This window comes from Megalops cyprinoides, chromosome 5 (assembly GCF_013368585.1).
Source record: "Megalops cyprinoides isolate fMegCyp1 chromosome 5, fMegCyp1.pri, whole genome shotgun sequence".
Taxonomy (NCBI): Eukaryota; Metazoa; Chordata; class Actinopteri; order Elopiformes; family Megalopidae; genus Megalops; species Megalops cyprinoides.
Genome location: NC_050587.1, coordinates 6,539,743 through 6,562,759, shown reverse-complemented (window position 1 = coordinate 6,562,759; position 23,017 = coordinate 6,539,743). Strand labels below are relative to the sequence as shown.

General features: G+C 46.5%; 1 protein-coding gene across 2 annotated transcripts in view; it reads left to right on the top strand.

Annotated features, from left to right (window-relative positions):
• The window catches only part of LOC118777415 (WD repeat and FYVE domain-containing protein 3), a 75,097-nt gene extending 56,322 nt beyond the window's left edge, over positions 1-18,775 (top strand). Inside the window, exons 37-65 of one of the 2 annotated variants that reach the window (XM_036528284.1) lie at positions 666-895; positions 1,334-1,443; positions 2,037-2,219; positions 2,722-2,879; positions 2,964-3,041; positions 3,275-3,502; positions 5,927-6,095; positions 6,241-6,404; positions 6,897-7,045; positions 7,671-7,791; positions 7,910-7,995; positions 8,459-8,539; positions 8,628-8,682; positions 8,787-8,906; positions 9,498-9,615; positions 9,706-9,812; positions 10,074-10,227; positions 10,353-10,444; positions 10,926-11,138; positions 11,520-11,667; positions 12,026-12,180; positions 12,759-12,917; positions 13,292-13,471; positions 13,844-14,026; positions 14,449-14,545; positions 14,945-15,304; positions 15,655-15,766; positions 16,447-16,644; positions 17,647-18,775. In XM_036528284.1, coding sequence (XP_036384177.1) covers positions 666-895; positions 1,334-1,443; positions 2,037-2,219; positions 2,722-2,879; positions 2,964-3,041; positions 3,275-3,502; positions 5,927-6,095; positions 6,241-6,404; positions 6,897-7,045; positions 7,671-7,791; positions 7,910-7,995; positions 8,459-8,539; positions 8,628-8,682; positions 8,787-8,906; positions 9,498-9,615; positions 9,706-9,812; positions 10,074-10,227; positions 10,353-10,444; positions 10,926-11,138; positions 11,520-11,667; positions 12,026-12,180; positions 12,759-12,917; positions 13,292-13,471; positions 13,844-14,026; positions 14,449-14,545; positions 14,945-15,304; positions 15,655-15,766; positions 16,447-16,644; positions 17,647-17,767 — 4,329 coding nt within the window. In that variant the 3' untranslated portion in view covers positions 17,768-18,775. The remainder of the gene's footprint in view (positions 1-665; positions 896-1,333; positions 1,444-2,036; positions 2,220-2,721; positions 2,880-2,963; positions 3,042-3,274; positions 3,503-5,926; positions 6,096-6,240; positions 6,405-6,896; positions 7,046-7,670; positions 7,792-7,909; positions 7,996-8,458; positions 8,540-8,627; positions 8,683-8,786; positions 8,907-9,497; positions 9,616-9,705; positions 9,813-10,073; positions 10,228-10,352; positions 10,445-10,925; positions 11,139-11,519; positions 11,668-12,025; positions 12,181-12,758; positions 12,918-13,291; positions 13,472-13,843; positions 14,027-14,448; positions 14,546-14,944; positions 15,305-15,654; positions 15,767-16,446; positions 16,645-17,646) is intronic. The other variant, XM_036528285.1, reaches the window with a different exon arrangement.
• The last annotated feature ends 4,242 nt before the right edge of the window (positions 18,776-23,017 follow it).

The window sequence follows — 23,017 nt, the reverse complement described above, 5'->3', positions numbered from 1 at the left end:
GTTGTACTACTCCAAGGGAGAAAATAACCTGTCTATTTAATGAACTGCCAAAATCTGATTTAGATATTTTAAACAGTATCCTTGTGAATATCTGTGTGTTATAACATTTCCAGCAACCATCGCGTAGAAGAATCACAGATTGCCTTAAATAAAAATCAACATGCAAGAAAAATTAGCAGGAATTGAGGACCCTAAAGATTGTCAGTTCCCATTTTCCCATTATCTGTGAACGAACAGACAGCAGCAGGGTGGAAGGGTAGAAGGAGGAGACTGAGCTAAGAGACAGAGAGAGCAACAAGCAGGATGACAGAGAGGAAAGGGAGAGGACTTCCACTCACAGGACTCAGGCTGCCGTACTGGAAATGGCTCAGTCTCTACACTGGTTTGAGAGCATTCTGAATGCAGAGCAGATGTCAGGTATCAAGTCTCACACACTTTCATGAAATTGAAAAACATCAAGTGCTTCAAATAAAATACAGTTTTTTGACCCACAGGTGAGAAGGGATCATGTGACATTTTTAAAAAGATGTCTGACTTGCTGTCATAATGCCTTACACCATTACTACTAGTACTACTGTAAGACTGAAGCACATAATCGATTGTTTTCCCAGAGGTGGACTGACTGACGTATCTCTCTGCTTTGTTGTGTATTGCTCCGTCTCCAGTCTAAGAGGAGGTCTCAGGGCCTGTCCCTGGACACCATCTACCACTGCCTGAACCGGACCATCCTGTACCAGCTCTCCCGGCCGCACAAGACCGTCCCCCAGCAGGTGGCGCTCCTGGATGCGCTGCGCGTCCTCACTGTCAACCGCAACCTGATCCTGGGCCCTGGGAACCACGACCCGGAGTTCATCGCCTGCCTGGCCCACTGCTTCATCAGCCTGCACTCAGGCAGGTGAGAACGGGCTGCTGGGGGACCAGATGTCTCTGCTAACCCAGGGAATGCAATGCTTCACCCAGTGTGGGTAACAGGCAGGCAGTGCAGGGAATGGGGCTCTTTCCACGCTCAGTAATCTGTCTGATGGAATCCATATCAAATAAATATTCTTTTGAGAGGCTTTCTGGATTGGTGCACGTAGCATGTTGTTTTTGGCCTCTAAAAATTCGGAGTGTTTGTGGTAGTTTGAGCTGCATTTGGAATGTGGACGTTGTTGATGATGAATCTTGGTTGTGTTGCTTGGTTCGATTATTGGCACTCTGAGATACATGTGATAAAATCTCTCCTGAATCTCAGGCTGATTCAGGCTGGGTAGGACTAGTGCTGTTAGCCCACTGTGTGCTGTCACCGCTCCGTCAGCCTGCAGTAAGATCTCTGTTGCTTGGTCCCCCACAGCTGTGTGGATGGCTTCGGCCTGGAAGCTGAGGCCCGCATGACTACCTGGCACGTCATGATGACCTCAGACACGGAACAGGATGCCACGCACAGCCAGGACGCCAGCGAAGGTAGATCACCAGGCCTCAGGCTCCTCTCTCAAATGCACTGAGTACTCCTCCTGGCTGCCTCCATGCCAGAGCTAACTGTAAATAAACTGAAATATTAATAAAGCCACATGTGAGGATTACAGAATTGGTTACATCAGGTACACACATTCTCAGATTTTTAAACTCAGAGATCTTGAGTCTGTAGCAGCATATAGTTGACAGAAGTGGATAAACCATGTCATTAGTAGACTTTCCACTGGAATTTTTAAGGCCATGAGTAGGGCTCAGGAACTGAAAAGTTGCCAGTTCGATTGCCCACTGGGGCACTGTTGTTGCAAGATACTTAACCCAAAATTGCCTCAGTAAATATCCTGCTGTGTAAATGGATAATATGTAAAAGTGCAGCCTATGTAAGTCACCGTGGATAAAAGTGTTTGCTTAATGACTATAATGTAAGCATGTCAGGGTGGAAACACACTGATTGGTCCTGAAATAGCTTTTTAAACTGAAATGTAGGCCCAAACTAGGAGTTGCATTAGCACTACACTTAATCATATCAGTTTGTATCCTTGTAGAGGTGTCACAAGCTGTCACAGTGCCCTCCCTGTCCCCAGGGCGTCACCTCCTGCTGAAGGCGGTGAACCGTGTCTGGACGGAGCTCATTCACAGCAAGAGGCAGGTGCTGGAGGACGTCTTCAAGGTGTCCCTGCCCACCAGCGAGCGCGGCCACGTGGACATCCTGACCGCCCGGGTGCACATCGAGGAGGCAGCCGCCAAGAGCTGGCTCAACCACCTGGGTGAGTGATCGCCTCACCTTCCTGCTCACGGTGTCTCTTCTGAAGGAGTCGGCCCATCATTCTTTCCCTCAACAGCCACTGCAATGGTGGCAGTGTTTCTCAATCCTAATCCTGGAGCCCCCCTGTCCTGCATATCTTCTATCCATTCTTGCTCCAAACACACCTGATTGAAATTAGTGTGAGCTCTTGATTAAATCAGGTGTGCCCAGCTAATCAAAAGTGCCACTGATGAGTTCAGTCAGGTAGGTAGAGCAGGGAAAGATGGAAAACGTGCAGAGCAGGGGGGCCCCAGGAGCAGGATTGAGAATCAGTGTTCTATTGGAAAACTTTAAACAGTGCAGGAGGTATGGTAAAGAACGGGCACAGGAGAGACTCCTGCACAGACAGTATTGTATGTGTCCCCAAATGCCACCATAGCAATGATCTGCCCATTCCAGTTGTGTTGTACGTTAAAGGGTTTGGGTTTTTGGAGGGTCCTGACCTGTCCCTCCGCTATCTCCAGCTCATGAGAAGAAGTGCATCAGCCGGGGGGAGGCGGTGGCCCCCGTCACCCAGTCCAAGCTGTCCCGCGTCAGCAGCGGTTTCGGCCTGTCCAAGCTGACCGGGTCCCGGCGCAGCAGGAAGGAGAGTGGCCTCAGCAAGAACAACCTGTCTGCACAGGTAGGGCACGCGTGCATGAAAGCAGAGAGCCGTCCTCCAGTTATAAGCAGTGTGGCCTTCAAGTCAGTCCCTCTCTGCCTGCAGGAAACGTTCCAGTGGATGTTCACACACATCGCGGTTGTGCGGGACCTAGTCACCATGCAGTACAAAGAGTATCAGGAGGTAAGCTGTAGGCCAGCAGGTTTCTGTGGCTGCAACTGAACAGCTGCTAATGTAGAGCAATAAATCCAGACCGTCGTTCGAGTTAAAGAAATACCACAACTGGCACCAATGCCCACTCTGTATGAGCAGAGTCACCACTCTGTTTGCCAAACGTAAACCCTAAAACACAGCCCTCCTCACACCTGAAATCTGAGGCTGCTGAGACCCCCCTCCCTCTCCTCTGGCCCCGGCAGCGGCAGCAGAACGCGCTGAAGTATGTGACGGAGGAGTGGGCGGGGATCGAGTACGAGCTGCTGCGTGAGAGGGGCCTGTGGGGCCCGCCCATCGGCTCCCACCTGGACAAGTTCCTGCTGGAGATGACTGAGGGGCCATGCCGCATGAGGAAGAAGATGGTGCGCAACGACCTCTTCTACATCCACTACCCCTACGTGCCTGACAGCGAGGCTGACACCACTTCCCAGGTATACTGTCTGCTCTCCCTTGCCAGGAGGTGACATGACTGGGCTGGGTGGGGGCGGCTGTGGGCCTGTGGGCCTGTTAGACTGGGCTCTCTCACACAAGCAGCTCTGCTACTCAAACACAAGCTGTCATCATGGAGATGCTTTTGTTTCAGTTTTCCCCAGCCTGTATAACTGACACCATACTGTAATTTTAGGCTCTTATTTGGAAAGCAAAGAGTTAACATTTTTTCCTGCAGTGTTTTTATTATCTTTGCCTGAATAAGAATGATACTATGCTGCATTAAAAATACAACTTGCTTAATATATACATGATTTATCTAATATAATATACAAGTTATCTTTAAGCATGTTGTTTACCAACAGTACAGAATTGATTAATGAAAGCCCAGTGTTGTTTCAATCCCATGATTAAAATGTCTTCTAACAGATGTTAAACAGTCTAATTCAGAGTAATATTTTTCCAAGAGGTTTTCTGTAACTATGAACTGATTACCCAGCTTAGCTAGTTTCAGTAAAGCCAGCACATTGTAGCTATACGGTAGGACAGTTTCGTTGTGTCTGATTTCCTGTGTCATGGCCCAGCCTTCCTCAGCTCAGAACCCCGCTCCAGAACCTCTGCTCTTAGCGGCAGCTCACGCCCCTCTGAAGGTACCACACAGAGAGTGATGCTAAACACCAGGAAGCTTGGCAGGTTCAGGCCTCTGTTAGCATGACAGCGTGGAGCCTCGCAGGGCTGGCACAGGGATGGATGAATGACGTTCTGTATGCTTGCTGTGGAGCTGTGTGGAGCCGGTGCTCAGCATGGGGGTTAAATTATGCCACTGCATAAGTGGATTATCCCTGACTCCATGCACTTTGACCTACCCTACCATCCAGGGAGGTCAGCGGTCACAGGCAGGAGATTACCCTCATTATGTGATTAACACTCCAAAGGTGTTTGGATAAGTGGTGAGTTTTACCATGTCCACTGATAGCCCAGGGATAGATGGGTGAATTATACTGAGCTGCAGGAGTAAACAGAAGTCTGGTATGTGAAAGCCCTTTGTCATGTATTCAGTTTTCACTGCAATATCCAGCTCCACTTCCAGAGGAGATCTAACAGGGAGCCCAGTCTTTCACTGTCGCGTTGTGTCAGTGGAATGTAACAGCTGTGTCTGCCTTCACTGAGAATAATTTTCCATTGAGTTTTTTTTTTCCTTCATCTTGCAAACAGCCCTAAAGCTATAGATATTTGGTGCTTTGCATGCACACAAGTCTCCAACAACGTCCCCTTAATCCTCTTACCCACAATGCCCTGCTTCCAAGTGCCACTGTCTCTTTGTGGTCCTCCCGTTAAACAAGGACAGCCACTCAAAAGAAGTACAAGCAGCGATTGTTCCACACTGAGGTAATCTTTTGGAAGCCCTTGGTTCAGTAATAAGTTCCCCTTGTGTGTGAGCAATGCGAGTTTTCATATTTAAATTGGAATGTTTGCATATTACAGAGCCAATTATGACCACAATCTGCTGCACTGATAACAGCAGAGGCCGGAATCTAGCAGCTTCTCCAGTGTGGTTTCAAATCCAGGCTGCGTGACTCTGCTTTGCAGCATCAGGGGCTCTTTGGCTGAGTGTTGCTGGTTGAGAAATGGAGGCATGGTTGGTTTGACTCCCTGCGTGTTGAGTGACATGCATCTGAAGGTTTTTTTAATCAGCTATTGCCATGTGGTTTCAGCATTGCTTGCATGCTCAGGAGGATGATAGTGAAATGCTTCATTATTAAAACCACTTGAGGGCTTAAAGCCATATGATCAGCAGACGTCATACGTTTTGCATTTTGCAAATGTGACTGTACTGGTCTTGCATGTTTTATTCCTTCTTTTGAAGTGATAAAACTGTTGAGGCCATTTAAATTGTGATCCACTAAGACAAGCTGTAAATCCAGATGCTGTTTGTGGAGAAGCTGGCCAACACTTCTCACAAAAGAACAGAATAGTACAGAAAAAAAACAAACATAAAAAACAGTAATTTATTTTTAAAAACCAACTAACTAATTAACTAACAAAACCAGCCTGCCAACTTTTTCACACAGTCAGCAGAAAAAAATGAGCCTCCTGCTCTCCAACCACACACCTGTATTTAATAGGCCTTTAATTAGGCAGGTGTGGCTCGTTAACCAGTGGGCTGGCTCACACAAACAAAGACAGTTACTGATTGACAATTAAACAATTACCCTGTATGGAATGAAACTGATCGATAAGCTCAGTTATTTACAAGGTTGGAAATGGAAAGACAACAATCCTTAGACACTGAATAAGTGACAATTTAACAGACAGTTGTTGGAGAAAGTTGAAGGTTCTCCTTCACATATTCCTTTGGAAATGAAAGTCATGGCAGAAACCCTTCATCTTCCTCTGACCCCCTTCCAATGCCCTCCCCCTCTCAGAAACCTGTCCGCTACCGCCGGGCCATTAGCTACGACAGTAAGGAGTACTACATGCGAGTGCTGTCAGGGAACCCAGGCATGTACCAGCACTCCATAGAGCACAGCTCTGAGGGAGAGACCACCCAGCAGGAGCCCGAGCATGGGGAGGATGCTATCGCCAGGGTCAAAGGTTGGTACTACCCATAATGCACTGTTTTGTAGTTTTTAACATAAGTGTTGGGTCATTTCAGATATAATATGTATTATTATCAGATTTGTGAGATCTGCAGCCACAGATATGTCCCTGTCCTGTCACTGCCATCTTGGCCCCCCAGGTCTGGTGAAGCCCCCTCTGAAACGCTCGCGCTCCACGGCAGACGGGGGGGATGAGGACAGTCAGGAGCAGCTGCAGGACCAGCTGTTGGAGTCAGGAGCCATGGACGAGGAGGAGAAGACCGACAACACCAGTCTGCTGAGGCTGCTGGAGGAAGGCGAGAAGGTGGGCGCTTCCAGTCTCTCGAGGCTCAGTGGCTGTGGGCCTGCTCGCTTTCACACAGGCTGTGACAGGGAGACCCAGCTGAGGGTCACAGTGCTGCCACATTCCCCTCCTTCCTTCAGCTGGGTGTTCCTATCAGCCAGGGCTCTGTTCAGTGTGTAACAACAGTCCCTGCAGTCTGCCAGTGTGGGCGCCCTGCACCTGCATACTTCTGACCATGTTAGATTGAAGAGAGCTGAATGCTGCAGCCCTTCAGAATGTTGGGGCTCCTCTGTATCATGAAGTGTGCTAAACTTGTCAAATGTATGCTAAGTATGCAGCATTAATTTTGTTTCTGGATAACTGCATGCTCCTCTGTATTGAAACAGCAGGCCTGTCTGTATGGTTAAGCCTGACTGAAGCTTTAAAGATAGCTGTGAATAACAGCAGGCCTCTCTGCAAGGTAGGGGAAAGGCTGTTCGGAGAGGGTGATGATGTCATTCTCCTGGCCCACAGATACAGCACATGTACCGCTGCGCTCGGGTCCAGGGCCTAGACACCAGTGAAGGCCTGCTGCTGTTCGGGAAGGAGCACTTCTACGTCATCGATGGCTTCACTATGACGATCACCCGGGAGATCCGGGACATCGAGACCCTGCCCCCAGAGTGAGTCAGCTGGTCCAGAGAGGGGGGGTCAGGGGGTCAGGGGGGTCCAGGAGCAGTGTTTCTTCTCTGTCCTTGACTCTTTGATTTCCACTGAGTGGGAATGCAGAGCGGTGTAGTGCTGTCATCACAGGGTCAGTGAGCTGGAGCTTTCAGTTCCCATGTGGCCCTGGAGCTCAGAACTGCACAACTTGAACTTCATATAAACCACATGTTTGTTGCTACGTATAGAAACTCCAGACTTTCAGCTCGATTATCTTTTGATAAAGTTCTTTTGATATATTTTTGAAAGTCTCCCCAAAAATAGAAATGCATGTATGTTCATGAAATAAATCTTAAGAATGCATCCATTTGACCCTCATCTCTACTGATTCATGCCTTAAATTCTAAAACGATTAAAATATACTATGATGAAGTAAGAGTTGAATCTAGCTGGCCAATACATAATTTCCTGTCCTAGTTCCTGCATGTGTGTAAATGTGTTAAAAAAGTTGTGCCGAAGTTGGATGTGTGTTGATCATGTGTATAAATGAGAATAAAGTTGTGCTGAGGTGTGTGTGTGCGTGCACGCATGTGTGAATGTGTGTGTAATGTTGTTCTGACGTGTGTGTGTGTGTGTTGATTGCAGTATGCATGAGGCCATCATTCCCAGGGGAGCTCGGCAGGGGCAGAGTCAGCTGAAGAGAACCTGCAGCATCTTCGCCTACGAGGACATCAGAGAGGTGCACAAGCGGCGCTACCTGCTGCAGGTGAGGAGAGCGCTCAGGCCCAGAGGAGAACCTGACGCTCCTCACTTCCCGTTTGACACCTCCTTTATCCAGTGAAAAGTAATGCATTTCCTGCCACTCTGCTCCTTTTCTTTTCCAGCCAATAGCAGTAGAGGTGTTTTCAGGTGATGGGCGGAATTACCTGCTAGCGTTCCAGAAGGGAGTTCGGAATAAAGTCTACCAGAGGTATGTGCATGTGATCTCAAAAATATCCCGAAATACCAGAAATTTTACTTAAGATAATACTTTACTAAAATATCCAGTTAGACAGGAAAATTTACTTTAAGATTAGACTCTTTCCCAATATATCCAGTAAAACAGGAAAATTAAGTAAAAGATTAGACTAGAAATATGCAGTTCTACAGGAATATTTAGTAGAAGATTACACTGTACAAAAATATGCATTTGTACGAGAACATTGACTGTGGTGGGACAGAGGTTACTTGGTACAGATTCAATCACTAAACAAATCACATGTATGCAAACTCAGACACACACACACAAACAAACACAAACACCGCCCACCCCTTACGCACGCACTAAAACACACCAGCATGTCATTCAGCTGAGCAGATGTGGGGTGTTTGAAAGGTGCAGGGTTCGTTCTGCCCTAACGCAACCCCACTCCTGTGTTTCTGCGCTCTGGAAGGTTCCTGGCGGTGGTCCCCTCCCTGACTGACAGCTCCGAGTCTGTGTCAGGGCAGCGTCCGAACACCAGCGTGGAGCAGGGGTAGGTGTCCCTGGCACAGAGGCAGGAGTATGAAGGAGAGCAGTACTTCACGATGATCTCACTGACTCCCTGTCTTTGTGTTGAACAGGTCTGGTCTGCTGAGCACGCTGGTTGGTGAGAGGTCTGTGACTCAGCGATGGGAGGTAAACACTAAACACTCTCACCCTCACAGGGCAGCCATTTGGGTTTTGGTAATTAGCCCTCCGAGGGCATCCCTCCTGTGATGGTTGTGTCTTTGTCCTCACAGAGGGGGGAGATCAGTAACTTCCAGTACCTGATGCACCTGAACACACTGGCGGGGCGGTCCTACAACGACCTCATGCAGTACCCCGTGTTCCCCTGGATCCTGGCTGACTACGACTCGGAGGTATGGGGCTCGGGGGGGCTTGCACCAAGGCCCCTCTTTTATCACCAGGAGTGTCCTGATGCTATGGAATTACAGCCCTTTGTTCATGGAGTGCTGCTGAAGAACATCTCAAACATGGCTCTCAATACAGAGAGGAAGTGCCGTAGAGCAGATTCTGAAAAGACTTTGAAAAGGCTTTTACCTTTAAAGAAGCAGGCTGTCTCTTGATGTTACTGATATTTTGGGTAGCAGTTTGCATTACACTAACATCAGTAACATTCAATTCAATTTAACATTCAATAATGATTCACAAAAGTATTTATTCAACTAATCCCAAATGTTCTTTGTATATTTATTCCTGCCAGACCTCAAGTAATTTCTGTGCTATGAGATTGTTTTCAAGTCATGTTTTCTGACATTTTTCCAGAGGGCTTTAACAGTTATTTAGCCAATGATGGCTTTTTGGGATCAGATTCGCTTTGCGTGTTGGTGAGAGGGTTCTGAGGAGCAGTGTTTGCGCTTTGCGTGTTGGTGAGAGGGTTCTGAGGAGCAGTGTTTGCGCTTTGCGTGTTGGTGAGAGGGTTCTGAGGAGCAGTGTTTGTCCCCTGGCAGGAGCTGGACCTGAGCAATCCTAAGACATTCCGTAACCTGGCCAAGCCCATGGGGGCGCAGACGGACGACCGGCTCATCCAGTACAAGAAGAGGTTCAAAGACTGGGAGGACCCCAATGGTACAGAGCGTCTGCTTAATGTGTGTGAGCTTCTACACCCCTGCCTAGCACATGTGCACTGAAGCTGTCCCCTGGGGCTGTGTGTTTCAGGCGAAACCCCGGCCTACCACTACGGCACACACTACTCCTCCGCCATGATTGTGGCCTCCTACCTGGTTCGGATGGAGCCCTTCACTCAGATATTCCTCAGGCTGCAGGTGAGTGACATCACCCAGAGCACAGGCTTTTTATGTCACAGAGCAAGCTGCTGGCTCGAAATAGTCTGAACCTCATGAAAGTGACATCATCCTTCAGTGCATTAAGAATACAGCACTTTGTGGCATCCATTAAAGTTGTTGCCTGAGTGAATACTGCCCACAACAGGGTTGCTGGTGATTATCCCGTTAGTGCAGGGTTGATGTGTACCCTGCCACTTGCATTTGTGACACCTGTTGTTGGTTGTCCATCTCCATCCGCAGGGGGGTCACTTCGACCTGGCTGACCGCATGTTCCACAGCGTCCGTGAGGCCTGGCTCTCTGCCGCCAAACACAACATGGCTGATGTCAAGGAGCTCATTCCTGAATTCTTCTACCTCCCGGAGTTCCTGCTCAACTCCAACAACTTTGACCTTGGTGAGGACTCCATCCTAGCTCTCACAGTGCCTCTCAGAGGTTTATGCTTAAGTATGTGACTCCAGCTCTGATAGAAATACACATTTCAGTGCCACCATGTGACAGGGATTCTATTTTGGTAACAGGCAGCAAACAGAACGGCACCAAGCTGGGGGACGTGATCCTGCCCCCCTGGGCCAAGGGGGACCCCAGGGAATTTATCCGCGTCCATCGAGAGGTAAGCGGTCAGCACCCAAACCACTGTGCCATTTAAGACTGGTGCAATCCATTCCACACCCAACCTACTAAACAGGACACCAAATGTTCTTCTTTGTAATGTCATCAGTGATCTATCTCCTAGTTGTCTTTTATCATTTGTTTCTTATTGAAGCTTGAAATTACCTGTAAGTTGTTTGGAAAAGTTCATTACACTTTTAAAAATTACCTAAGGAAATACATTATGTTAGGTATACCAGGTACAGAGCAAATGTGGGCTGTATAGAGTGGATCTGTTGATGCTTGAAATGTCCAACCAACATGTTCCCTTGGTTTTATTTTTTAAATGTTTTGAGTCACAGCCTCAACTGTGTATGAATTTTCTGTTGGAAAGAGGAATCTCTGTTGTTTTCTGATAATGTGGACTGAGCGATATTGGGTAACATGTCAGTCCCTCAGTAAAACTGTAAGGGGGGTGCATTTGCCCCTCCACTGCCATCCAGGCCCTGGAGTGTGACTACGTCAGCGCCCACCTGCACGAGTGGATCGACCTGATCTTCGGCTTCAAGCAGCAGGGCCCCCCGGCCGTGGAGGCCGTCAACGTCTTCCACCACCTCTTCTACGAGGGCCAGGTGGACATCTACAACATCAACGACCCACTCAAGGAGACCGCCACCATCGGCTTCATCAACAACTTCGGCCAAATCCCCAAACAGGTAACGCGGTGCTGTGCTGCTTCACCAAGATCAGTCTGTGTTAGTGTACTGGAGAAGTTTACTACTTTTTGGAGGTCACTGAGAGGTTAGGCAATTTTTTCCTCTGTCTTCTGGGTAAAGGAATTTAATTAAGTGTGAAAATTAGGTCTTTTATTTCCTTTTCCCTGTTTCTTTTACTTTTTTCTCCCTGGATCAGAATTTAATTAAGAGATAAAGTGACTTCGCTTTCTTTTCAGTCAGAGAGACTTTTATCCCCTCTGAAACCCCGTTTCTCCCAGCTGCGCTCAGTGTTGTTCCTGAAAGCTTGACTTAAGGTGACAGAAAACATGTGATGTAACGTGGTGAGCGATGTGGCCCAATGAGAATCAATCTGTGCCTCAGCTCTTTAAGAAGCCCCACCCACCAAAGCGGGTTCGCAGCAAATCCAACGGGGAGGTCCCGGGAGCGCCTGCCTCCCTCAACTCTGCCGCGGACAAGATCTTCTTCCACCACCTGGACAACCTGCGGCCCTCGCTGGCCCCTGTCAAAGGTAGGCCGAAATGGAAGGTGGACACAGTACAGCACCGGTCGTACTGCACAGGACTGACTTTAACACAAATCTCTTACCTTATGTTGTAATTACAGATGCTTTTTACTTTAAACTTACTTTTTACTTAAACACACTGTTTGTCTCATGACATTAAGAGTATTTGTTCAACACGTCTTATACATTCCAAAAATTCAACAGTAACAGTAGAAGGGTGGCTGGGAAACAGCGTTGTGGGATAGGTGGCTTTAAGCTGAGGGAAGTATCTGTCCATACCACCCTACCCATGGAAGCCGGGTTCTGGGGTGAGTGGAGCACCATGGTGGTGGCTGATGCCAGTCCCCTGCTGTTTGCCCTGCAGAGCTGAAGGAGCCGGTGGGGCAGATCGTATGCACGGAGAAGGGCATCCTCGCCGTGGAGCAGAACAAGGTCCTGGTGCCACCCACGTGGAGCAAGACGTTCGCCTGGGGCTACGCCGACCTCAGCTGCAGGATGGCCAACTACGAGTCCGACAAGGTGCCTCACCCACCGCACTGCCACACTGCCGAGCGCTTGCTGTGTAGCTGATGCAGAGAGCGCCCCGGGTTTCCCTAGCACAGGATTCACTGTCTGTGTGCTCCCTGCCTCCTGCACTGCCAGAGCTGCAGCCTGCACAGTCCACTTCGCAGGCTGTCACATGGACATCTCCCAGAAACCAAGCTCATTTAATTAGACAGGCTTATGTAAGCCCCCTGTTTCTGTCTTGATGGGAGTTTATTATTTAGTTGTATTCTTCCTCTGATTATTCCCAGAGGAACTGCAGGATGGGATCAAACAATTGAAGGAAAAATGTGGATTTTTATCTCGGTCATGAAATTGCACATTTTGGCTTACAGAAACATAGCAGCAATGAGGTTTTTGATGGACATGGGATACATAATGTAATTCCGTCTTGAGCTCCTGACTGGCTGTTTGGGTCTGATACCTTGTGCCTGTCCCACACTGCACAGTGTGCTTGCATTCTATCACCTTTAATTTCATCAGCTGTAACAGTAATGCCAGGTTTCTTGCTAGAGGGAGTTTAGGACTAATATTGCTTGCATTCTCTCCCCAAGGCTGCCATTGTGTACGAGTGTCTGTCTGAGTGGGGGCAGATCCTCTGTGCCATCTGCCCCAACCCCAAGCTGGTGGTCACCGGGGGCACCAGCACGGCCGTCTGTGTGTGGGAGATGGGCACCTCCAAAGAGAGGGCCAAAATGCTCACTCTTAAACAGGTACAGTGTCTGGCCAGCTGTCCCTCTTCCTCATAGGCCCTCTGCCTGAGCCTGTGTCTCTCCAGTGGCTTGATATCAGTACTAAATTCTTCGTATTCTGCAGTCTTAAGAATTTACCAAATTTCTTACAAGTAATTTCCTATGAGACATAATATTGGTGCAATTTCCAGTACTTTCCAGTTAAATGAGTAGGCAGCGAGTTGTTACTGACAATTTCGTTTTGCAACTTGAGAAACAAGAACTAGGTAAGAATGACTCTGAGGTTATATCTATACTATTTGTCACTAGATATGTTATTTAATGTCATTTAAATTGAAATTCATTAAATTTTATGTGCACGGTGTTCTCTTTGTGACATCACATCCTGTCGCCAGGCCCTGCTGGGTCACACAGACGCGGTCACGTGTCTGACGGCCTCCTCGGCCTACCACATCGTGGTCAGCGGCTCGCGGGACCGGACCTGCATCATCTGGGACCTCAACAAGCTGGCCTTTGTCACCCAGCTGAGGGGGCACCGAGCCCCCGTCTCCGCCCTGTGCATCAATGAGCTGACAGTGAGTGTACCTCGTTATTCCAGCCTCATGCACTACCCCTGATAATCAGAAACACAGGGAAATGCATTTGTCCTTTTTAAAAGAGACATGTGCTTACATGCTACAAAAAGACTACAGCATTATAGCATTTGATTGGCTGTAGCTGGCATCATAACAGAGGAAGTTTTGAAGTGCCTGAGTGACTTGTACCAGATATTGTACCTGTGAGATGTATTAATATTATGTATTAAAAAGATCACTTAGCACAGAGCAGGTCTGTAACAGAATGGTCCATAGAAGTAATGTGTATATAGTTCTGGGCCAATAGGACTGGTGTGTGTAGCTCTGGCCCCTGGTGATGTGGCCCCCGGTGACATATGTGTGTGTTCTCAGGGTGACATTGTGTCCTGTGCGGGGACCTACATTCACATCTGGAGCATCAACGGCAGCCCCATCGTCAGCGTCAACTCCTTCACTGGCCGCAGCCAGCACATCCTGTGCTGCTGTGTGTCCGAGATGAACGAGTGGGACACGCAGAATGTCATCGTCACCGGCCACTCAGACGGCGTCGTGCGGGTAAGGCCTGTCTGTCCCAGGCATGTCTCTCACGTGTGGTGTGCTAAAGGAGTGTGTTGGGGAGTAGTGATCAGACAGGCTTCTTCCAAATGTGTTCTGTGACAAAACAAAACGAGTATAATGAGTATATAGGTAGTAAGGCAGAGTGTGTGCGCTGGTGTGCTTGTTTTTGTATGTGTGCATGTAGACACATTGCAAATATAGACCCTGTATTACTGAGGCCGGAGAGCTCCCTGAGTGGGAGTCCAGGTGGAGGTCTTACTTGTACTGGGGCATCACTTAATAGCAGTTGCTTCGCAGATCACCTAACTGTATTACGAACGTATTAAAGTCATTATGGGGTCATGTTACACAGTCCATCCTGGAGATATACAGATCAGTTAATCTGTATATCTCTGAAGAAACGATGTCTCTGTCCTCAGTTCTGGAGGATGGAGTTTCTGCAGGTCCCCGAAACTCCAGCGCCCGAGCCCGCCGAGCTGCCAGATGTTCCTGACTGCTGCGGCGAGGAAAAGATGGGTATGACCTGATTTAGTCTCAATTTATTTCAGTTTTACTCTGCTTACTCCTGAGTTACTGTGTTTACTCTGGATCTACTCTCAGTTTACTCCAGTTTTACTCCTACTGCTTTTATGTCAGAGTAGAATTCTCTCACTCTGCTCCAAAGGATGCTTCGGTGTGAATAATGACAGTGCTCCTGAGAGGAGTCATGTTAAAACTGCAGTTGACAATGTATTGTGACAGTAAGGTAAAGATGCAGACAGAGGAGCTGTTAAGTCATTTGGCCAGAAGGCAGATTCTTGCCCCAGTGGGTGTGTACCACGGTGGGCAGCCCCTCCTTTAGCTGGGTGGGGAGTGGAGGTGTGGTCAGTGAGTTACTGTGTGTGATTTTGTGTGTGATTCGGGGGGATTCCGTAGAGGGTCGCGATGCCCCGGATGAGGACAGCAGCGACTCCGATGGTGAAGACCAGAGCGTGACCCAAGAGCCCAAACCCCGGCCGGCCCCGAGCCAGCCCGCCGGCGCCATCCAGCACCCCAAGGGCGCCATCACGCGGCCCAAAGCCTCGTGGTCCGCCGACAGCAGCTCGGACGACTCACGCCGCTGGTCCGACACCCTCAGTCTGGACGAGAAGGACGGCTTCGTATTCGTGAATTACTCGGAGGGGCAGGGGCGCCCCGGCCAGCACCTGCACCCGCACCCTGCCCCCCACAGCGCCGTCCCCCAACCCCTGCATCCTGCCGGCGGGGAGGCACGACCCTACAACCAGCTGAGGGCCGGTGTGTCCCGCCCCACACAGCACAGCTAAAGCTCACTCACAGTTACAGTGCATCTCATACTTCAGCACTGGTCACCAGTAACTACTATCTGAATTGGATCCACACTTGTCATATGGATCTGTTTTTGGTTTACATATGGATCAACAGTTTTCATGTTATTTCTAGATTATGTATAGCCTCTTGTACCCCCCACCGTCTGGTGTTAATGTAACTATGTATTTATAAATTCATAAATCATACTTTAATGGTAGCTGATATGTTTCAGTAGGTTTTTCCTGCATTTCCTCCAATGCATGAAAAGCATGAAGGATTCTGGGTAAGGATGACGTCCTTCTCCATGTCGTGAGCAGGTTACCGATGGGAACGGCAGCTGGTCTTCCGCAGCAAGCTCACCATGCACACAGCCTTCGACCGCAAAGACAACGCCCAGCCCGCTGAGATCACCTCGCTCGCCATCTCAAAGTAGGTGGACCGCAGTGGAATGCTGTGTCTGCTGGCACAGTGTCAGAGCCAGCGCATGTGCTGTGTTTTCTTCAGAGCTGCTGCAGCTGCTGTTCTGCTCAAATTTACTTGAAACTCCCTTTGAATCCTAGGAATTCTTGCAGTAGCAGAAATTATAGTTCTTGTGCCAGGCATTAGATAAGTAGCTCTGATCTATGAATCAGTGTGCAGGAGCACCGGAAATAAATGTAGCAGTTTTGCTGTTGCTGCGCTATGTAGTTACAGTACCAGTACCAGTCAAAAGTTTGGACACTGATTAAGGTAATGGGAAACATGCATTTGTCTGATTGGTTTCTTAGACAAATATAAATAGAGAAGTGGATGCCTATGTATGAAATTCTTTCCAAAAATTTTCATTTAAAAAAATATTTTTTGTTATTTTGAAGAATCTAAAATATAAGATTTCATTCATTTTTTGGTCACTACATAATATTTCATAGTTTTGATGTCTTTACTATTATTCTGAAATATGGAATAGTAAAATTAAAGAAAAGCCCTTCTATGAATAGGTGTGTCCAAACTTGTGACTGGTACTACAGTTATTGCAGTTGTGATTGAAGTCTTAGCTGAGACTGGCCTCCTGCTGGGAGCTGCCCTGTGCAGTGTCAGGTGCTCTGTAACCATGCAGTGCTGCTTTGCAGGGACCACAGCAAGATCCTGGTGGGCGATGGGCGGGGCAGGGTCTTCAGCTGGTCGGTGAGTGACCAGCCGGGCCGGTCGGCCGCTGACCACTGGGTGAAGGATGAGGTGGTGGACAGCTGCTCCGGCTGCACCGTGCGCTTCTCCCTGACTGAGAGACGGCACCACTGCAGGAACTGCGGCCAGCTCTTCTGTCAGAAGTAAGACCCGAGCCCATTGCTGCCATAACACTAATGCCTAACCCTAAACTTGACTCCTAATGCCTAACGTTAAACCTGACCACTGCAGGAATTGTGGCCAGCTGTTCTGTCAGAAGGAACACCCACCAATACCCTAACTCTAACCCCTAACCCTAACCCTGACCCTGAGCCTAACCCAAAACCCTAAATTGACTAATGCCCTAACCCTAACCTCTAACATCTAAATAGGGACCTACCCCTAACCTCAACCCCTAACACCTAACTCTAACCCTAACCAATGCCCTAACCCTGACCCCTAACCCTTAATCCTAAACCTGACCCCTGCCCCCAAACCTAAAGTCACACTGCAGTCATGTGGTGTGCATTAGCACATTCCTTTATGTTATGTTAAAAACCGGAGTTACTAAGGTTTTTATATTCATGGCAATAACACAGTCAACAGTTAAGGAGTCAAGGCAGCTATGCGCAATCCCTTCACGCCTAACATGCCAGGGGTATGCAATCCCGATTGCACAATTAACATGTCAGGGGTACCCAATCTTAGACTAGGAGCGAGGAGGTTTCTGTTTTTTGTTCCATCTCCTTCATTGGACCAGTTATGTTAAGTAAATGGAGGTGACACAGTCTGAATGGTGAAATGGTGAACACTGTGGTTATGTGGTCACCTGCTTTACTTAGAGTGATCAGTCCAGTTGCGTAATTTTGAGCTGATATAGAACAAAGGGAAAAAAAGTACCAGAAATTTCTCCAGCAGCCTCGTCCAAGGCTGGGTCAAACTCTGTGATTCCTCCTGCATGATGAGGATGATGATGGTGATTATTATTGCTGTTATTATTATTATTATTATTATTATTATTATTGTTATTATTATTACTACTCCTACTCCTACTACTTATCCCCCCTGTGATGTGCTGTGGAGAAGGTGTTCCCTCCACGCGGTCCTCGGCTGTCCTGAGGTGCTCCACAGACAGTGATGCCCCTACCCTTCTGCTCTCGTTCCAGGTGCAGCCGCTTCCAGTCAGAGATCAAACGTCTGAAGATCTCGTCACCCGTGAGGGTGTGTCAGAACTGTTACTACAACCTGCAGCACGAGCGTGGGCCTGAGGAGGGCCCCCAAAATTAACCTCCAGCGCTCTCCTCCTCTCTGTACCATGTGTAAAGCACTGATGTAGAAAAAGGGATCACAGTAGAAGCCTGTGCAATGCTGTGCGTGTTGCAGCAAAGCCTGATGGGAAATGGGAGGAGAAAAAAGGACTCTTAACAATCTGATAGCTTTTGACTGAGATTTTTTTCCCCTGTAACATTTTCACCATCTTTCTGTTAACACAGGCTGCACATCTCCAGATCACAGGCTTTTTAGATTTTAGATAAATTCTATGTTAGGCCTCATTTAGAAGTATGATAAAGTTGTTAATATTGTAAATAAATACAATGGCCTTTTTAACTCGAACAGAAGAACTATTGAAAATGACTTTGCCTGTCAATAGGGATTGTGAGGACTCCCTCTTGGCTTTAAAGAGAAAAGTGTTGGGCCTACATCATGTGAAAAGGGGGAATGATGAATGTGAATGAAATTAACTGGTGTGTTTAAAATGGATCAAATGCAATTATTCTTTTAAAACCTTTTTTTGTTTACAATGTGTATTTTGTTAATGAGTTGCCCACAGTATCTGCATGGTATCACCAACTAACAAGGAAACTTGATTTACAGTCAAAAATGATTTATGGTTGTATATGTTTACTGTATGTAACAGTGTAGATACAGTTTGCCCATGGGGTATATTCACTGCTGTGGAATTCAGCACATATCTGATGCTCTATTTTGTGTGCTCATCCTGCCATTCCTGCTTTAGTGACAGAGAGATATGCTAGTGGTGATTCACCTCGCAAGAGCTTCTCAAACAAACATGGTCAGACGTGACCAGTCCTCTGACGTTTGCTTCCCAAGCCGTGTGTTTTCCCTCTATATTGCTGTATTTTACTGTTGACATGTCAAACAAGGGATTATTTTCCTTTTCCCCTTCTTTGATTAATAACTACCATGCATGTGCTGAATATAAGGGTTTTGTGTATTCATAATTGGACATGTATATACAGTAACTCTTCATGTCATTGCTTTTAACATCCAAACTACACCATTCTTTATTTCTATACACTGAAAGTGTCCATGTACTTTAAGACACTTTCAGTTTTGTGTTAATTTCTGCTAAGAGGTGCCTCTCTACATTTTGTTGTTGATCTAATCTAGTGCTGTGGGATCTTTGGAAATGCATGGAATTCAGCAGCAGCAGTAAGTTTGTGTAGCTTCATGCTTATTCTGATTGTAAAAAGAAACTAATTCCCATATATTTGGATGTATTTATTCACTAACAGGAAAGTGTGCTGCCTCAGTGTGTGAGAAACCTGTGAGACTGGAACATGGCAGGGTGGGGTATTATTAGCGTAAACTCTCCTTCCTCTTATTTGGTACTGTGGGCAACAAACACATTTAAATGCTGCTTTAACACATTGAGAGAATTCTTTTTGGCTTACATTTTGGGCGGACATGTAAAATACTTTCAAACAGATTTTGTCCAAACATAAAAATTCAGTAGTCCATTTCCAGTGTACAGTCTTAGAAATGACCACATCCTCTACCGCACATAGTGTGCACTCTTAGTAAATTGTTATCCATGTACTGTATGTATATCTAGCCAACAATCATGAATTCAAATGGATTGGACCCGCTGTTTGGCAGAATGAATCAGAGGTCTTGTTTTGCACCTTCTTATGTACAAACGCTAAGAAACCAGTTTTATTTGATGCATTTTTATTTTCAGTGCTATCATGCAAAGTTGCATTTCTTTACAGTGAAAAATGAAGTGTGTAAAGTATTTATGCAGTTATGTTGGTTTTAACTTTTTTATAATTGTTATCATTTCAGCAGATTTTGTTACTTGTAACATGTCTATTAACACAGCTGACTTTCTGTGTCAGTGCAGTGTACATGTTTTCTTATGTTTTGTTTAGGTTCTTGCAGCATTAACCAATTACTTTCACACCCCCCCCCCCCCCCCCCCCCCACAAAAAAAAACAAACAAAAAAATGCTATGTACAGTAATGACAAGAGTACGGCAAAAATGGGAAGGGGTGGAATTTTGTACAGTGTAAGAAAATGGACTGATCAGATGGTTTGATTATTTTCGGTGGTCTTGTGCTAGACTGCATTAGCACAGTATCTAGTGTGCAATCTGTGATAGCTGAATGTTCATTGTATATTTGTCTTCAGTACAACTACAGAAACAAATAATAGAATTATCCAACAGAAATATGTAACTTTAATGCAATAGACCTGGTACTTACGTTCTTTTTTTATTTGAATTAAATTCCTGCTATTTACCACCCAAAACCTCCTCATCTCTTTCATTCATTTAGATACAGTTTGTAGGTGCTCAGTTCTTCTAAAATTGCATTGCAATGATTCTGAGCATGTAATAGTTCTGCGTTTGTACACCAAATGGCCCAGGGAAACATACTTGATGAGAGCACCTGTTGAGCAAAATAACATTTGCTGATCATAGATAGATTTATAGACTTTGCTGATGTATTTACTGTGTTTAAATGACTTGTGTTTTATCCATGAAAAAGCATATTTAATGGGGAAATTTTATTGTTATCAGTAGAAGTGCACTGAACAGGTGTGTCTGGTTATGTGCAGTGTCTGCTCTCTGCTCAGAGTAATGGGTTTGTTTATGCTGAAACCCATCATACCTGCCACACAACTCTGCAGCAGCCTCTTCAGAAAGCAACAACAGATGAATAATTAAAGTGCTTCTGACTTCAGAAAAATAGGAGGAAGCACGTACGGACAGGCGTCCACACAAATACATGCTGAGATTATACTGCTAGTTCTACTAACTGGACATTTTCAACACTGAACATATACACAGTACACAAAGGTGAACTATACAGAGTGTAAAGTGGGACTGCAGAGTAAGTGTAGTGTAAGTGTAGAGTAAGTGCGAGTGTAAGAGTAAGACTGTGAGCTGACTCGGCTGAGGCACTGGAGACCTGGGCTCATGACCAGCGGGTTGCAGGCTCTGCTCTTGGGTGCTATTCAACTTCAATTGTTTCAGTTGTATAAACAGAAAATATTTCAATATGCGGCCTTTTATGTCACCCAGGATAGTGGCATTTGCAAACCAAAACCTAAAAAATGTGGCTGGCTGCCCTGCTGACTGGGAGGAAAGCAAATGAGCCAGACCCTCAAGGCAACATGGTCAAGCTGCTGTGAGTTACTGAGTGATGTCAGCGATGGCAACGAGTGCTACTTTTGGATTTGTGAGTGACTCCAGCGCAGGCTGCTACTGAACAGTAGCCACTAGCTTCCCCATAGTTGTGTGCAGTATTGCACGACAGCATCTGGCCATCAGATGTGCCTGCTGGGTTTCTGAGTTATCCTGGGAAATCTGTCTCATGCGCTGATAATCATGTTCTCACCAGCTTGGTAGTCTCCACAGTGCAACATGTGGATGGACTCCTGGAATCGGCTGCTTTAGGTGATGGCCTGCGTTAAATACAAATCCAAATATAAATCCAGAGCAGACATATACAGCTCACTAAAGCAAAGCCTAAGGGATGGGTAATCTGAAAGTGTGCATACCATCAAAGTAATAGTGGGGCTCTAAAAATCAGTATAATAATTATTTTGTGCGTGGAGCTGTTTGCTATTTTACATGCTGTGGTTGGCACGTGGGTGTATTGGAAGATTGTCCTTGCTACACCACAGAGTTTCAGCATGAGCACAGTAGTTGCCATGGTGAGAGTTATGGTGGTGTTTGCAAAGTAAAGGGGGAAACCTTAATGACATATTACTTGCTTTCAGAGACTAGCATACATATTATTTGCTTACAGAGACTATCATCCAATTCATACAGCTGAATATTTTCCAAAGTTGTCTGAGTGCATTCCTCAGCAGTGCCCCATATGGGAGTCAAATTGGCACCCTCTGGGCTACAGGCTCTGTTCTTTGCAGCTATACCACACTCCTGCCCCATAATGGGAACTCATTTAACACTGTGGCCATACAAAGTCAATGAGCAGAAGAGGATTTCAGGAGGTACACTGAACAGCTCCAGCACTGACTGAATATTCAAACAGCGGAACTGAAAAGCTGCACTTTACAGGCCTGTGGTGGAACCTGCCCTGACCGTGATTCATAACCATGTTTGGTTGTGTTATTCACCCCCAAGGAGAAAGGCATTAGTCTTTGCTTGTCTGAGGCCAGAGGGCACTTCTCGCCGAAACCATCACATTCCCTCATCCACTTTCCTGGATGAATCGCACACCCAGGGGAGTGATTCAGAGACAGGCAGGGCATCTCCAATGCACAATAATGGAGCCATGTGCTTTACAGACAGGCAGAGAGAAGGCACCCTTTGTCTCATGTCATTTTTTCACCCTCCCTAATGTTTTTTTTTATTATTTTCAAGTGTTTTTGCTCAAAGGATCATCCCACACACATTTTTTGAAATATATGAGACTTCAGATTCAGATTAGACTTCTGTCAGTAACATAACATAATGCAGAGCTTGTTTAACAGTTCAGCATGAAATATATAAACACAATAATATAAGATAATCTTTGGAATAATTACATTCTCTAATTATTAAAAAACAGCCTTACATGGATCTGATGTGTTTGTGTGAAGAAGTATGAAAGGAAACAATGTGTGAATAATCACTGATAAGCAAAGACCATGTGACCCACACCCTGTTCATCCGGTTTCATTTTAGGACTGATAAAGAGAGCTCAGTGTGGGAAAAGCAGAATGCTCTTCACTTATCTCTGGTCATACAGGGCATGACTAGCTCCTTTGACTGCTCCTGCACTCTGTGGTGCTTCCCCGAAATCCAGAGACCTGAACTAAATGTAGCTAGAAGTGCATCTCACAGAAGGGCCATGTCCATATATTTGGGCAAAAAGTGCAGCTCCCTGCTTCTTTGGGGTATGATTGTATGGGCGGCAGTGTAGCATAGTGGTTAAGGAGCAGGACTCGCCGGTTCGATCCCCGCTGGGACACTGCTGCTGTACCCTTGGGTAAGGTACTTAACCCACTATTGCCTCAATAAATATCCAGCAGTATAAATGGATAACATTGTAAAGAACTGTAACCTATGTAAATCGCTTTGGATAAAACCATCTGCCAAATGAATAAATGTTAATGTATGGCTGTCGAACACAGGTTTAATTATTTTGTTTGCTTTTCCCCCTTGCTAGTACTAGCAGTTATTGGGGATGCAATGTGAGTGGTGAGGAGCAGGGCCCCTAACGTAAAGGTTGCTGGTTTTATTCCCCACTGTGGCACTAGCCTTGGGTAAAGTACTTAACCCAA